Raw genomic sequence first — 15,133 nt, 5'->3', positions numbered from 1 at the left:
TTTTAGCCTTTCTGTTAACAACCACTCATCTATTTCAGTTGAAAACTGTTCAGAACTAGTTGTATTGTCCAGGACAGTTCTGTACCAAAGCATGCATGGTCTGCTGTAGTCTTGTCCAGTCCGGGCTAATGTTGCTACATTTACTGCCTCATCTGTTGCACCACAAGAAGGATGAGAGGTGAGAGTTCAGGGTTGCATTTGTCTTCAAACAGGAAAGTGGAAAAGTTACAGGTAAGTAACAAAGGTGTACATTTTGTTGGTTTGAGAGGACACTACCTTGGGAAAGAACAAAAAGACAGCGGTCATCAGCCGTAAAAGAATACAAATTCTGAATTTCGCACTTATTTTGGAATGCCTTACCATGACTGCAGAACATTCTGTAAATCTGGGGGATTGGGCATGTTTGGACAAACAATCAGGCCCTCACTCTCTAATCATGGTAGCTACATTCTGTTCTCTCTCATCTGCAGATGCCTGTCAGCTTACACTGGATTGCAGTAAAGTGTACAGAGAGGTGAGTGTGTCTATAGAGTACACCATGGCAACTGGCACAGGTCGATCACCCTGAGATCTGAATTCACTCCCCAAGTGCTGCTTAGAGCAGGTGTGCACACACACTCTTACTCAGGGGCTGATTGAGAGGATGAAGATGGTGTTCACCTGGTGACCTCACCTGGAAAGGGACTTTAAACTGTGGCATTGGGACAAATGTCAAGTCCTGGGCTTTAGGAATTGATTTGAAGGACAGATATGAAACAAAACAAAAAAATCTTTACCAAAAAAAAAAAACTGCTATAAAGCACCAGGATTGGCTGGCAGGTCCTTTAAAAAAAAAAAAAAAAGATTTTCACTCCGAAGACTACAGCTAAACTGATATCGAATGGAGTTGGAGGAAGTCATTTCTTATGTGGCTTTAAAATTGCAGTCCATGGGCTCCGGAGTGACCAGCGGTGGTTGGTAGAGCAAATCAACCCTTCCATACCCTGGTCGATGCAAGCGTGCCCATATGGAACTAGAAGATACAATCAGCATTGGCATAGTTGCTTAAAAAGTAAAGTTAAAACTTGAAACGTGAGTTAATAAGTATCTGGCCCCTTCCTGTTTTCCTCTATTCTTGCATGTTTGTCACACTGAATGGATTCAGATCTTAATACAAAATGTAATATTAGACATTACAAACACAAAGTATATATTTTTAAATTTCATTTATTTAATGAAAAAAGTTAACAAACAAAAACATAAAAATGTCTTGTGTTTACTCAGGTTCCCTTTTTGTAATATTGCATTTTGTCTAAAGATCTGAAACCATTCATTGTGACAAATATGACCAATAATAGAGGAACTAAAAACTTTTTCACTATACTGTATATATAAGGAATAAGATGATACTGGATTTTAATGTACATTTTTGAAGAAATTATATATTGATGCAAAAATGTGAATACATGACAATTTAGTTACAACCTAACCTTGTGTAGATATGTACAGTAAAATATAGAATTATTTTTAAAACTTATTGTCAGGGCGGGCGAGGGAATGGACCCAAACGCAGAGTGAAGGGAAAAACACAAAACTCCAAAATAGGATGAACAAAGACTTTACTTAATTCCAGGGAAAAAGGGAACAAAAAGCCTCGCAGGGCAGCTATAACAAACACAAAGAAAAACTTCAAAACACGCTGGACACAAGAAAATACAAAAGTCCAAAAACACGTTACAAACAAACCAACCAACTACAACAAAGGATCCAGCACCTGAGTCAGGGGGAAGGGAAACTTAAATAGACACGGCACAGACGAGACACAGGAGGGCACAATGAACAATCAGGCCACAGAGAGGGAAGGGAAAACAAGACAACCAAAAACAATAATTGGACAATTGAAAACAATAAAACAATTAAACCGGGGGAGCAGGACACAAAACAGAAGTGCCGCCATCTGGCGGCCCAACGAGGAAAGACAGAGGGAAAACACAGACAGGAACACAGAACCATTTCACTTATAATGCTATAATAACTTCCCTTGCAACTTCCATGCTTTGTAGGTCTCTGCTTCTTTCTCTACATCTCCTCATGGTTAAATTGGACTTCTTAGGGTTTCATAAGATGGAGGATTCTGAAAGACTTGATTGCACTGAATTTGTTCTTTAAGTAGGCTTCCAGAGAAAGACTGGCCTGAGGGGAAAATAACAGTTTGGAATTATAAATGTATTCATGTAGCCTATGTTTGCATCTCCTACTGTTGTGTGTGTGTGTGTGTGTGTGTGTGTGTGTGTTTATGTGTGTTTGTGTGTATGCAGACCAGTGTTTCACAGCCCGATAAATGTAAACAACGGAATGTTCAGTGAACTCTCGGTTTTCGGTGCTGTTGGGGTACTGCTCTTATTATTGACAAAATGTGAAAAAGTGACATTTCTGTAGTCAGAAAAACTCTTTGAGCTTAGGTAGACAGATAGATATAAATAAATACTGCATTCATCTTCAAGGGAAAAATCAGTTCATCAATTCCTAGCTGATCCACAAACTAATTGTTGCTGATCCTGCAACTTCCAGGTGTGAGACATTATTTTCTAATCTTAATTTGGCAAAGTGTAAGAATTGTCTCAATGTAAATTCAGAAATTGGCTAACTGTACAGCGTAGTGGGACGCAGTATGACCTACATTGTAAAGGGCTGCTTCCACTTCCTGATCCCCTATGCCAGATGGAAAGAGGAGGGACACCCTCAGCTGACTTGTCACAGTTTGATCTGTCAACACAAAAGGGTCACACAACTCTCATTACCTGCAACGCTTGATACCAGAAGAGATGCGGGGTAGAACGCAAACATTTTTTGATACTACAGCAAAAGGACGGTATTTATCATATCATAGGTGACAAAGTCATACAAATGGTCTCAGTTTCTTCCCACACCCAAATTCTGTCCAAATAATGTAACTTTTCCTTAATGTAAACCTATTAAAACATGTAAGGAATTATCAAAAATGTCTTGCTTCCAACAGTAAAATTCAGATGATAACACGCTCAGACTTAATTGGGTGTTCTCTGAACAAACCAATGATCCCTGAAGAAAAAGGGGAAAATAATAATAATCAAGGAATAAATAAGGCTCCGCACACCGAAAGATGCCATAAATTTGAATTAGCGATGACTTTATAATTGAGCATTTGGCACAAGAGACAATGAAAGGCCTCTGTGTAGCTCATACTGTACATTGTTCAGCTAATTTCACCATTCTTTTGAATAAATATAATGTGAAGTAAACACATTACACATTCACTATCTTTTAGTGTTCAGAGACTTTTTTCTTTGATTATTTCCAACACTAAAAGTTCACAGGAAATCCATGTGAGTGTCCTTTATGAATTTTGCATAATAATTTCTATTGATTCATATTTCATGTACTGTGACTATCCAATAATAGCCTTTATGGTGGGAATGTTGTGAATGGTATTACAGTAACTGAGGGCTGAGGCCGGGTCTTTATGGTGGGAATGTTGTGAGATGGTATTACCTGAGGGCTGAGGCAGGGTCTTTATGGTGGGAATGTTGTGAGATGGTATTACCTGAGGGCTGAGGCAGGGTCTTTATGGTGGGGATGTTGTGAGATGGTATTACAGTAACTGAGGGCTGAGGCAGGGTCTTTATGGTGGGGATGTTGTGAGATGGTATTACAGTAACTGAGGGCTGAGGCAGGGTCTTTATGGTGGGAATGTTGTGAGATGGTATTACCTGAGGCCTGAGGCAGGGTAGGCCCTCACACCTTACCTGTTCTGCAGGTGTGGTCATAGTCAGGACAGCAATCATTAGCCTGCAAACAGTAAGCATCACAGAAGCAGCCTCTGAAGCAGTTCACGTCGCTTCCACTGCAGCAGAGGGCTGGTTCCTCCGAACATTTCCCTGCAAGGCACGACACAAACAAAACATTTCACCATTTCACTCCACAACACAAGCACAAAGGTGGAAAGTCCAGGGGTCAGAATGTAAAAGTCCTGCCGTGTGTTTTCTTCCACCCATTAACTCAACCAGCTGATTTCATTAAAATGCTGGAAGCATTGTACAGATTAGTAAATCCAGGTGACTGGAACAAAATACTGGGGAGAATATTTAATGAATCTGGATTTTCCATCTAAAATGCAAATATGTTTTACATTCCAGGTAAAATGTAAAACATATTTGCAACACATATGCAAATAGACCATGATTTCTGTGACATAAATAAAAAACATTTAAGTGTTCATGTTTATTTTTTATTGATGTTTCTTCTAATTACTGTTACCAATGTATCCTTTTTCTCAAGCTAGCCAGACACATTATGAAAGTGGCAACATTTACCAACATTTATGCACTTTAAAAAAAAAAAAGTTGTGAATTTGTGATTTTGATTTCATATTGCATCTGACACTGGCCCACCTGAGTATGAGTTCAGTGGAAATGTTGTACTGTTTGTGCCAGGTGTCACTGTCACGTTTACAGGCGTTCCTTCCTGCTCGCCTGCACTCAAAGAAAAGAATGCAGTTGTATGAAAACAATCATGGGGTTCTGGCTTTTAAAGTAGTAAAGATAATAATGCTGTTTGTTTCACAATTTTCCATGGCTGTGGGGCAGCCAAAACTATGAAAATGTGTCCCGAACTCCATATTTTTTCTTTAGTTTCATTATTTTTAAAATTCTTTGTTAACATTCCATTGTTTTACACACACACACAGTGTCAGGGTTCTGTGTCTTCCCCCTGTTTTTCCTGGTTGGGCCGCCAGATGGCGGCACTTCTGTTTTGTGTCCTGTTTGATTGTTTCATTGGTTTCAATTGTCCTATTATTGGTTGCTGATTGTCTCGTGTTCCCTTCCCTCTCTGTGGCCTGATTGTTCATTGTGCCCTCCTGTGTCTCGTCTGCGTCGTGTCTATTTAAGTCTCCCTTCTCCCTGACTCAGGTGCTGGATCCTTGCCTATTGCCTGCCTGTTGCTCGCGTTCTTGCCTCTTGCCTCTTGCCTCTTGCCTGCTTGCCTGCTTGCCTGCTTGCCTGCTTGCCTGCTTGCCTGCTTGCCTGCTTGCCTGCTTGCCTGCTTGCCTGCTTGCCTGCTTGCCTGCTTGCCTGCTTGCTCGTTGTTGTTACTTTGTTTGACCGTGCCGCCGATCGTGTTTCTGCCCAGAGTGTTCCTGCCCCTGTTCTGTTCTCTACGTGTTTTTTTGGACTTTTGTATTTTCTTGTTTTCCCGTTTTTTGAAGTTTTTCTTTGTGTTTCTTATAGCCGCCCTGCAAGGCTTTCTGTTCCCTTTGTTCCCCGTTGAATTAAGTAAAGTCTTTGTTTTTCCTACTTTTGGAGTTTTGCGTTTTTTCCCCGCACTCTGCACTTGGGTCCATTCCCTCGCCCGCCCTGACACACACACACACACACACACTCACCGGCCACTTTATTAGGTGAACCTGCTTATAAACGCAAATAGCCTGCTCATCCGAACAGTGAATGATGTGTCAGTATATAAAGCATGCAGATATGGTGAAGAAGTTTAGTTCTTTTTTGGCCAAACATTAGAACGGGCAAGATGCGTGATATAAGAGACTTAGACCATCGTAAGATGACACAAAGACAAAAACTGCTTTTTTTTACAATAGTGGTATACAGAAAGGCATCTTTGAATGCACAACACATCAAACCTTCAAGAAGATGGGCTACAGATGACCACACCAGGTTCTACACATGTCAGCTAAGAACAGGAACATAAAGGCTACTGTGGGCACATGATCACCAAAACTGGAAGAGTGAAGATAGGAAAAATGTTGCCTTGAATGTCTGAATGCTGCAACATGCAGATGGTAGGGTCAGAATTTGTAATTAACAGCAAGAATCCATGGCTACTGTGGGCACATGATCACCAAAACTGGAAGAGTGAAGATAGGAAAAATGTTGCCTTGAATGTCTGAATGCTGCAACATGCAGATGGTAGGGTCAGAATTTGTAATTAACAGCAAGAATCCATGGATCCACCCTGCCTTGTGTCAATGGCGCAGGCTAGTGGTGGTGATTTAATAGTGTGGGGAGTGTTTTCTTGGCACACATCAGGTCTGTTAATACCAATTGAGCATCATTTGAATGCCACAACACACCAAAACATTGTTTCTGACTATGTGCATACATTTATGGCCACAATCTATCCTTTTTCAAATGGATACTTCCAACAGAATGATGCACCATGTCACAAAAATATCATCTTAAGCTGGTTCCATGAACATGACAGTGACTTAAGTTTACGCCAATGGTCTCACAGTCACCTGCTTTCAATCCAACAGAGCACCTCTGGGATGAAGTGGAACAAGAGGTTCACAGCATGAATGCATGGCTGAAAAATCGGCAGGAACTGCGTGATGTTATTGAGCCAGCATGGACTAAAATTCCTCAGTACTCTTTCCACCACCTTTTTGAATCAATACCATGAAGGATTCAAGCTGTTCTGAAGGCAAAAGGCAGTTATACTTGGTACTAGGTAGGGTTACTTAATAAAATGGCTGGTGTGTATGAGTGCACCTCTTTGACTTCCCCATTCTTTGAAAGTACAATAAGAAATAATCAGATGGAATCATCTTATAAGATTATGATCATAAAAAATATCTTGTTTTACCTGTTACACAAGTTGTAGTGAAGTCAGGGCAGCAGTCATTAAGCCGTAGACAAGCCACATCACAAAAGCAGCCCCTATAACAACCATCAGTTTGTCCTTCACAGCATAATGGTGGGAACTCAGAGCATTTACCTGAAAGCAAAATAAAACACAAAAAAATATTCTAACAAATCAAAACACCTACAAGGAAATTCCACTCAACTCAGACTGGCCTGAACTTAGATCTGGAGCATAGGGCCATGTCAGGTAAACATCTAATTTTGGCATTTTTAGTTCTCTTTTTTGGTGGGGTTGAGTGGGCAGTTTAAGATTTAATTTACTAAAGACATAGCACAGACTTACGGGAAAAAGAGACCAGGATGGCAGTGCTGCTAACATTGTTCAATAATGCTGGAAATAATGTTGTGATACTGCTATTAGACTCTGTCAAGTTTAATGCTTCTGAAGTGACATTGCTACCAGGTAGAAGGGTGCGTGTTGTAGTCACCAAATTTGCATTTGTCACAGAAGGTAGTCCAGTTACAGAATTGTTCCCTAGAGAAAAACACAAAGCAAGAATGTAACAAAGAGCAGTTACCAGTTAGTGTCAAGACTTTGATGTATTTGAGAAGTTTTTTTAAGCAACAAGCTAACAAGGTGCATTATGAAAGCAGTGACATTTACTTGGTAGATATATGTGCATGGTTTTTTTTGTTGCAATTTTTATATCATATTGCAACAGACATTGGTCCATCTGAAAATGAGATCAGTGAAAATAATGTACTGTTGCTGACATATATGGCAAACCCATATGACAAATTTAATTTACTAAAGACATAGCACAGACTTACGGGAAAAAGAGCCCAGGGTGGCAGTGCTGCTAACATTGTTCAATAATGCTGGAAATAATGTTGTGATACTGCTATTAGACTCTGTCAAGTTTAATGCTTCTGAAGTGACATTGCTACCAGGTAGAAGGGTATGTGTTGTAGTCACCAAATTTGAATTTGTCACAGAAGGTAGTTCAGTTACAGAATTGTTCCCTAGAGCAAAACACAAAGCAAGAATGTGACAAAGAGCAGTTACCAGTTAGTGTCAAGACTTTGATGTATTCGAGAAGTTTTTTTAAGCAACAAACTAACAAGGTGCATTATGAAAGCAGTGACATTTACTTGGTAGATATATGTGCATGGTTTTTTTGTTGTTGCAATTTTTATATCATATTGCAACAGACATTGGTCCGTCTGAAAATGAGATCAGTGAAAATAATGTACTGTTGCTGACATATATGGCAAACCCATATGACAAATTTAATTTACTAAAGACATAGCACAGACTTATGGGAAAAAGAGCCCAGGATGGCAGTGCTGCTAACATTGTTCAATAATGCTGGAAATAATGTTGTGATACTGCTATTAGACTCTGTCAAGTTTAATGCTTCTGAAGTGACATTGCTACCAGGTAGAAGGGTGCGTGTTGTAGTCACCAAATTTGCATTTATCACAGAAAGTAGTCCAGTTACAGAATTGTTCCCTAGAGCAAAACACAAAGCAAGAATGTGACAAAGAGCAGTTACCAGTTAGTCAAGACTTTGATGTATTCAAAGTCTTGACACTGTTGTTTTAAGCAACAAGCTAACAAGGTGCATTATGAAAGCAGTGACATTTACTTGGTAGATATATGTGCATGGTTTTTTTGTTGTTGCAATTTTTATATCATATTGCAACAGACATTGATCCATCTGAATATGAGATCAGTGAAAATAATGTACTGTTGTTGACATATATGGCAAACCCATATGACGAAACAGGGTGAATGGTGTTTTTTCATGAACAAGCAGGTTTTTAGTACATACAAAAACTTATGTCATTATGTTATTTTTGACAAATTTCCATCCTTCCATCCTAGTGGCACTGTCACGCCAATTTTGATCTGGGCTTCAAAAATGATCCGGGTGAGGTAATGACATTCTAAAACAATTTTGACGTACTTAAAGTTTTGTTGCAGCTGCGGTTGCTATGCCTACGCTGCCAGCCTTGCTACATTCTTTGGCGATAAATATTCTAAGACAACTCAGCAATTTCTCTGGTTTAATGGGTTATTAAACCAGAGAGATCTGCTGAGGCAGGGTCTTTATGGTGGGAATGTTGTGAGATGTTATTGCAGTAAGTGTTGGCTGAGGCAGGGTCTTTATGGTGGGAATGTTGTGAGATGGTATTACCTGAGAGCTGAGGCAGGGTAGGCCCTCACACCTTACCTGTTCCGCAGGTGTGGCCGTAGTCAGGACAGCAATCATTAGCCTGCAAACAGAAAGCATCACAGAAGCAGCCTCTGAAGCAGTTCATGTCGCCTCCACTGCAGCAGAGGGCTGGTTCCTCCGAACATTTCCCTGCAAGGCACGACACAAACAAAACATTTCACCATTTCACTCCGCAACACAAGCACAAAGGTGGAAAGTCCAGGGGTCAGAATGTAAAAGTCCTGCCGTGTGTTTTCTTCCACCCATTAACTCAACCAGCTGATTTCATTAAAATGCTGGAAGCATTGTACAGATTAGTAAATCCAGGTGACTGGAACAAAATACTGGGGAGAATATTTAATGAATCTGGATTTTCCATCTAAAATGCAAATATGTTTTACATTCCAGGTAAAATGTAAAACATATTTGCAACACATATGCAAATAGACCATGATTTCTGTGACATAAATAAAAAACATTTAAGTGTTCATGTTTATTTTTTATTGATGTTTCTTCTAATTACTGTTACCAATGTATCCTTTTTCTCAAGCTAGCCAGACACATTATGAAAGTGGCAACATTTACCAACATTTATGCACTTTAAAAAAAAAAAGTTGTGAATTTGTGATTTTGATTTCATATTGCATCTGACACTGGCCCACCTGAGTATGAGTTCAGTGGAAATGTTGTACTGTTTGTGCCAGGTGTCACTGTCACGTTTACAGGCGTTCCTTCCTGCTCGCCTGCACTCAAAGAAAAGAATGCAGTTGTATGAAAACAATCATGGGGTTCTGGCTTTTAAAGTAGTAAAGATAATAATGCTGTTTGTTTCACCATTTTCCATGGCTGTGGGGCAGCTAAAACTATGAAAATGTGTCCCGAACTGTATATTTTTTCTTAGTTTCATTATTTTTTAAATTCTTTGTTCCCATTCCATTGTTTTACACACACACACAGTGTCAGGGTTCTGTGTCTTCCCCCTGTTTTTCCTGGTTGGGCCGCCAGATGGCGGCAATTCTGTTTTGTGTCCTGTTTGATTGTTTCATTGGTTTCAATTGTCCTATTATTGGTTGCTGATTGTCTCGTGTTCCCTTCCCTCTCTGTGGCCTGATTGTTCATTGTGCCCTCCTGTGTCTCATCTGCGTCGTGTCTATTTAAGTCTCCCTTCTCCCTGACTCAGGTGCTGGATCCTTGCCTATTGCTTGCCTGTTGCTCGCGTGCTTGCCTCCTGCCTCCTGCCTCCTGCCTCCTGCCTCCTGCCTCCTGCCTCCTGCCTCCTGCCTCCTGCCTCCTGCCTCCTGCCTCCTGCCTCCTGCCTCCTGCCTCTTGCCTCTTGCCTCTTGCCTCTTGCCTCTTGCCTCTTGCCTCTTGCCTCTTGCCTCTTGCCTCTTGCCTCTTGCCGTTACTTTGTTTGACCGTGCCGCCGATCGTCTTTCTGCCCAGAGTGTTCCTGCCCCTGTTCTGTTCTCTACGTGTTTTTTTGGACTTTTGTATTTTCTTGTTTTCCCGTTTTTTGAAGTTTTTCTTTGTGTTTGTTATAGCCGCCCTGCGAGGCTTTCTGTTCCCTTTGTTCCCCGTTGAATTAAGTAAAGTCTTTATTTTTCCTACTTTTGGAGTTTTGCGTTTTTTCCCCGCACTCTGCGCTTGGGTCCATTCCCTCGCCCGCCCTGACACACACACACACACACACACACTCACCGGCCACTTTATTAGGTGAACCTGCTTATAAACGCAAATAGCCTGCTCATCCGAACAGTGAATGTGTCAGTATATAAAGCATGCAGATATGGTGAAGAAGAAGTATAGTCTTTTTTGGCCAAACATTAGAACGGGCAAGATGCGTGATATAAGAGACTTAGACCATCGTAAGATGACACAAAGACAAAAACTGCTTTTTTTTTTTTACAACAGTGGTATACAGAAAGGCATCTTTGAATGCACAACACATCAAACCTTCAAGAAGATGGGCTACAGATGACCACACCAGATTCTACACATGTCAGCTAAGAACAGGAACATAAAGGCTACTGTGGGCACATGATCACCAAAACTGGAAGAGTGAAGATAGGAAAAATGTTGCCTTGAATGTCTGAATGCTGCAACATGCAGATGGTAGGGTCAGAATTTGTAATTAACAGCAAGAATCCATGGATCCACCCTGCCTTGTGTCAATGGCGCAGGCTAGTGGTGGTGATGTAATAGTGTGGGGAGTGTTTTCTTGGCACACATCAGGCCTGTTAATACCAATTGAGCATCATTTGAATGCCACAACACACCAAAACATTGTTTCTGACTATGTGCATACATTTATGGCCACAATCTATCCTTTTTCAAATGGATACTTCCAACAGAATGATGCACCATGTCACAAAAATATCATCTTAAGCTGGTTCCATGAACATGACAGTGACTTCAGTTTACGCCAATGGTCCCACAGTCACCTGCTTTCAATCCAAGAGAGCACCTCTGGGATGAAGTGGAACAAGAGGTTCACAGCATGAATGCATGGCTGAAAAATCGGCAGGAACTGCGTGATGTTATTGAGCCAGCATGGACTAAAATTCCTCAGTACTCTTTCCACCACCTTATTGAATCAATACCATGAAGGATTCAAGCTGTTCTGAAGGCAAAAGGCAGTTATACTTGGTACTAGGTAGGGTTACTTAATAAAATGGCTGGTGTGTATGAGTGCACCTCTTTGACTTCCCCATTCTTTGAAAGTACAATAACAAATAATCTGATGGAATCATCTTATAAGATTATGATCATAAAAAATATCTTGTTTTACCTGTTACACAAGTTGTAGTGAAGTCAGGGCAGCAGTCATTAAGCCGTAGACAAGCCACATCACAATAGCAGCCCCTATTACAACCATCATTTTGTCCTTCACAGCATAATGGTGGGAACTCAGAGCATTTACCTGAAAGCAAAATAATATTCTAACAAATCAAAACACCTACAAGGAAATTCCACTCAACTCAGACTGGCCTGAACTTAGATCTGGAGCATAGGGCCATGTCAGGTAAACATCTAATTTTGGCATTTTTAGTTCTCTTTTTTGGTGGGGTTGAGTGGGCAGTTTAAGATTTAATTTACTAAAGACATAACACAGACTTACGGGAAAAAGAGACCAGGATGGCAGTGCTGCTAACATTGTTCAATAATGCTGGAAATAATGTTGTGATACTGCTATTAGACTCTGTCAAGTTTAATGCTTCTGAAGTGACATTGCTACCAGGTAGAAGGGTATTTGTTGTAGTCACCAAATTTGCATTTGTCACAGAAGGTAGTTCAGTTACAGAATTGTTCCCTAGAGCAAAACACAAAGCAAGAATGTGACAAAGAGCAGTTACCAGTTAGTGTCAAGACTTTGATGTATTCGAGAAGTTTTTTTAAGCAACAAGCTAACAAGGTGCATTATGAAAGCAGTGACATTTACTTGGTAGATATATGTGCATGGTTTTTTTGTTGTTGCAATTTTTATATCATATTGCAACAGACATTGGTCCATCTGAAAATGAGATCAGTGAAAATAATGTATTGTTGCTGACATATATGGCAAACCCATATGACAAATTTAATTTACTAAAGACATAGCACAGACTTACGGGAAAAAGAGTCCAGGATGGCAGTGCTGCTAACATTGTTCAATAATGCTGGAAATAATGTTGTGATACTGCTATTAGACTCTGTTAAGTTTAATGCTTCTGAAGTGACATTGCTACCAGGTAGAAGGGTGCGTGTTTTAGTCACCAAATTTGCATTTGTCACAGAAGGTAGTCCAGTTACAGAATTGTTCCCTAGAGCAAAACACAAAGCAAGAATGTGACAAAGAGCAGTTACCAGTTAGTGTCAAGACTTTGATGTATTTGAGAAGATTTTTTTAAGCAACAAGCTAACAAGGTGCATTATGAAAGCAGTGACATTTACTTGGTAGATATATGTGCATGGTTTTTTTGTTGTTGCAATTTTTATATCATATTGCAACAGACATTGGTCCATCTGAAAATGAGGTCAGTGAAAATAATGTACTGTTGCTGACACATATGGCAAACCCATATGACAAATTTAATTTACTAAAGACATAGCACAGACTTACGGGAAAAAGAGTCCAGGATGGCAGTGCTGCTAACATTGTTCAATAATGCTGGAAATAATGTTGTGATACTGCTATTAGACTCTGTTAAGTTTAATGCTTCTGAAGTGACATTGCTACCAGGTAGAAGGGTGTGTGTTTTAGTCACCAAATTTGCATTTGTCACAGAAGGTAGTCCAGTTACAGAATTGTTCCCTAGAGCAAAACACAAAGCAAGAATGTGACAAAGAGCAGTTACCAGTTAGTGTCAAGACTTTGATGTATTTGAGAAGTTTTTTTAAGCAACAAGCTAACAAGGTGCATTATGAAAGCAGTGACATTTACTTGGTAGATATATGTGCATGGTTTTTTTGTTGTTGCAATTTTTATATCATATTGCAACAGACATTGGTCCATCTGAAAATGAGGTCAGTGAAAATAATGTACTGTTGCTGACATATATGGCAAACCCATATGACAAATTTAATTTACTAAAGACATAGCACAGACTTACGGGAAAAAGAGTCCAGGATGGCAGTGCTGCTAACATTGTTCAATAATGCTGGAAATAATGTTGTGATACTGCTATTAGACTCTGTTAAGTTTAATGCTTCTGAAGTAACATTGCTACCAGGTAGAAGGGTGCGTGTTTTAGTCACCAAATTTGCATTTGTCACAGAAGGTAGTCCAGTTACAGAATTGTTCCCTAGAGCAAAACACAAAGCAAGAATGTGACAAAGAGCAGTTACCAGTTAGTGTCAAGACTTTGATGTATTTGAGAAGTTTTTTTAAGCAACAAGCTAACAAGGTGCATTATGAAAGCAGTGACATTTACTTGGTAGATATATGTGCATGGTTTTTTTGTTGTTGCAATTTTTATATCATATTGCAACAGACATTGGTCCATCTGAAAATGAGGTCAGTGAAAATAATGTACTGTTGCTGACATATATGGCAAACTCATATGACAAATTTAATTTACTAAAGACATAGCACAGACTTACGGGAAAAAGAGTCCAGGATGGCAGTGCTGCTAACATTGTTCAATAATGCTGGAAATAATGTTGTGATACTGCTATTAGACTCTGTTAAGTTTAATGCTTCTGAAGTGACATTGCTACCAGGTAGAAGGGTGCGTGTTTTAGTCACCAAATTTGCATTTGTCACAGAAGGTAGTCCAGTTACAGAATTGTTCCCTAGAGCAAAACACAAAGCAAGAATGTGACAAAGAGCAGTTACCAGTTAGTGTCAAGACTTTGATGTATTCGAGACGTTTTTTTAAGCAACAAGCTAACAAGGTGCATTATGAAAGCAGTGACATTTACTTGGTAGATATATGTGCATGGTTTTTTTGTTGTTGCAATTTTTATATCATATTGCAACAGACATTGGTCCATCTGAAAATGAGATCAGTGAAAATAATGTACTGTTGCTGACATATATGGCAAACCCATATGACGAAACAGGGTGAACGGTGTTTTTTCATGAACAAGCAGGTTTTTAGTACATACAAAAACTTACGTCATTATGTTATTTTTGACAAATTTCCATCCTTCCATCCTAGTGGCACTGTCACGCCAATTTTGATCTGGACTGAAAAAATGATCCGGGAGAGGTAATGACATTCTAGAACAATTGTGACGCATTTAAAGTTTTGTTGCAGCGTTAATTGCTATGCCGACGCTGCCAGCCTTGCTACATTCTTTGGCGATAAATGTTTCTAAGACAACTCAGCAATTTCCCTGGTTTAATGGGTTATTTTTTTTTTCCATTGCAGCAATGGACGCTGCAACGAAACTTCAAGTAAGTCACAATGGGTATAACAACTGTTTTAGAATGTCATTGCGTCACCCGGATCAATTTTGCAGCCTGGATCAAAATTGACGTGCCAGCACCCTCTTTTGTTAGAATACAATTGTTATTAGGTTAACATCACTCTTATTGATTATAAATTATTTCTTCCTGGTGATACCGCATTTTTGTATTGCTCCTCAGTATCAGTGACAATCTGGAGGTGTGGAGATTTACCTGGATTCAGCTGTCCTTCGCAACAGCACAGGAGGAACAGAAGCCCGAAGACGACAGTAGAGGAGTCCATTCTGCGCTCTGCTACACAGCCCCAGAGTGGAGCAGACTCCTGCATAGCCTATGCCTACAGGCTGCCCCACCCAGGAATGAGACTTTCACTTTCTTCAAGCTCTGCCCTAAGTCCTTTTGTTATAAAG

General features: G+C 39.9%; 1 protein-coding gene across 2 annotated transcripts; it reads right to left on the bottom strand.

Moving 5' to 3' along the window:
• Positions 1-1,590: 1,590 nt before the first annotated feature.
• LOC135253454 (papilin-like) lies at positions 1,591-15,063 on the bottom strand. 2 transcript variants are annotated; one of them, XR_010329620.1, is made up of 16 exons: positions 14,937-15,063; positions 13,913-14,104; positions 13,423-13,614; positions 12,933-13,124; positions 12,442-12,633; positions 11,952-12,143; positions 11,622-11,753; positions 9,496-9,576; positions 8,852-8,983; positions 7,446-8,127; positions 6,958-7,149; positions 6,616-6,747; positions 4,410-4,490; positions 3,765-3,896; positions 2,660-2,745; positions 1,591-2,172 (listed from the first exon to the last, which is right to left on the bottom strand). XR_010329620.1 is itself a non-coding variant. In XM_064332756.1 (11 exons), exons 1-11 carry the CDS (start codon positions 15,049-15,051, stop codon positions 2,089-2,091), a joined length of 1,590 nt encoding a protein of 529 aa, XP_064188826.1. In that variant the 5' UTR covers positions 15,052-15,063; the 3' UTR covers positions 1,591-2,088. The 2 variants fall into 2 exon arrangements, 1 of the variants encoding a protein (XP_064188826.1); XM_064332756.1 differs by lacking the exons at positions 3,765-3,896; positions 4,410-4,490; positions 6,616-6,747; positions 6,958-7,149; positions 7,446-8,127.
• Positions 15,064-15,133: the final 70 nt, after the last annotated feature.

The sequence above is a fragment of the Anguilla rostrata genome, chromosome 4 (assembly GCF_018555375.3).
Source record: "Anguilla rostrata isolate EN2019 chromosome 4, ASM1855537v3, whole genome shotgun sequence".
Classification (NCBI taxonomy): domain Eukaryota; kingdom Metazoa; phylum Chordata; class Actinopteri; order Anguilliformes; family Anguillidae; genus Anguilla; species Anguilla rostrata.
The sequence above is the reverse complement of the archived record's forward strand: the minus strand, read 5'-3'. Positions and strand labels throughout refer to the sequence as shown.

Bases quoted from the DNA above. Each gene is read 5' to 3' on its own strand.
- LOC135253454 (XM_064332756.1), bottom strand. From the start codon at position 15,051: ATGCAGGAGTCTGCTCCACTCTGGGGCTGTGTAGCAGAGCGCAGAATG. The intron at 13,125-13,422 runs GTAAGTCTGTGC...GTTTTGCTCTAG, and splicing joins CATCCTGGACTCTTTTTCCC to GGAACAATTCTGTAACTGGA. The intron at 9,577-11,621 runs GTAAAACAAGAT...CTTTGAGTGCAG, and splicing joins CACTACAACTTGTGTAACAG to GCGAGCAGGAAGGAACGCCT.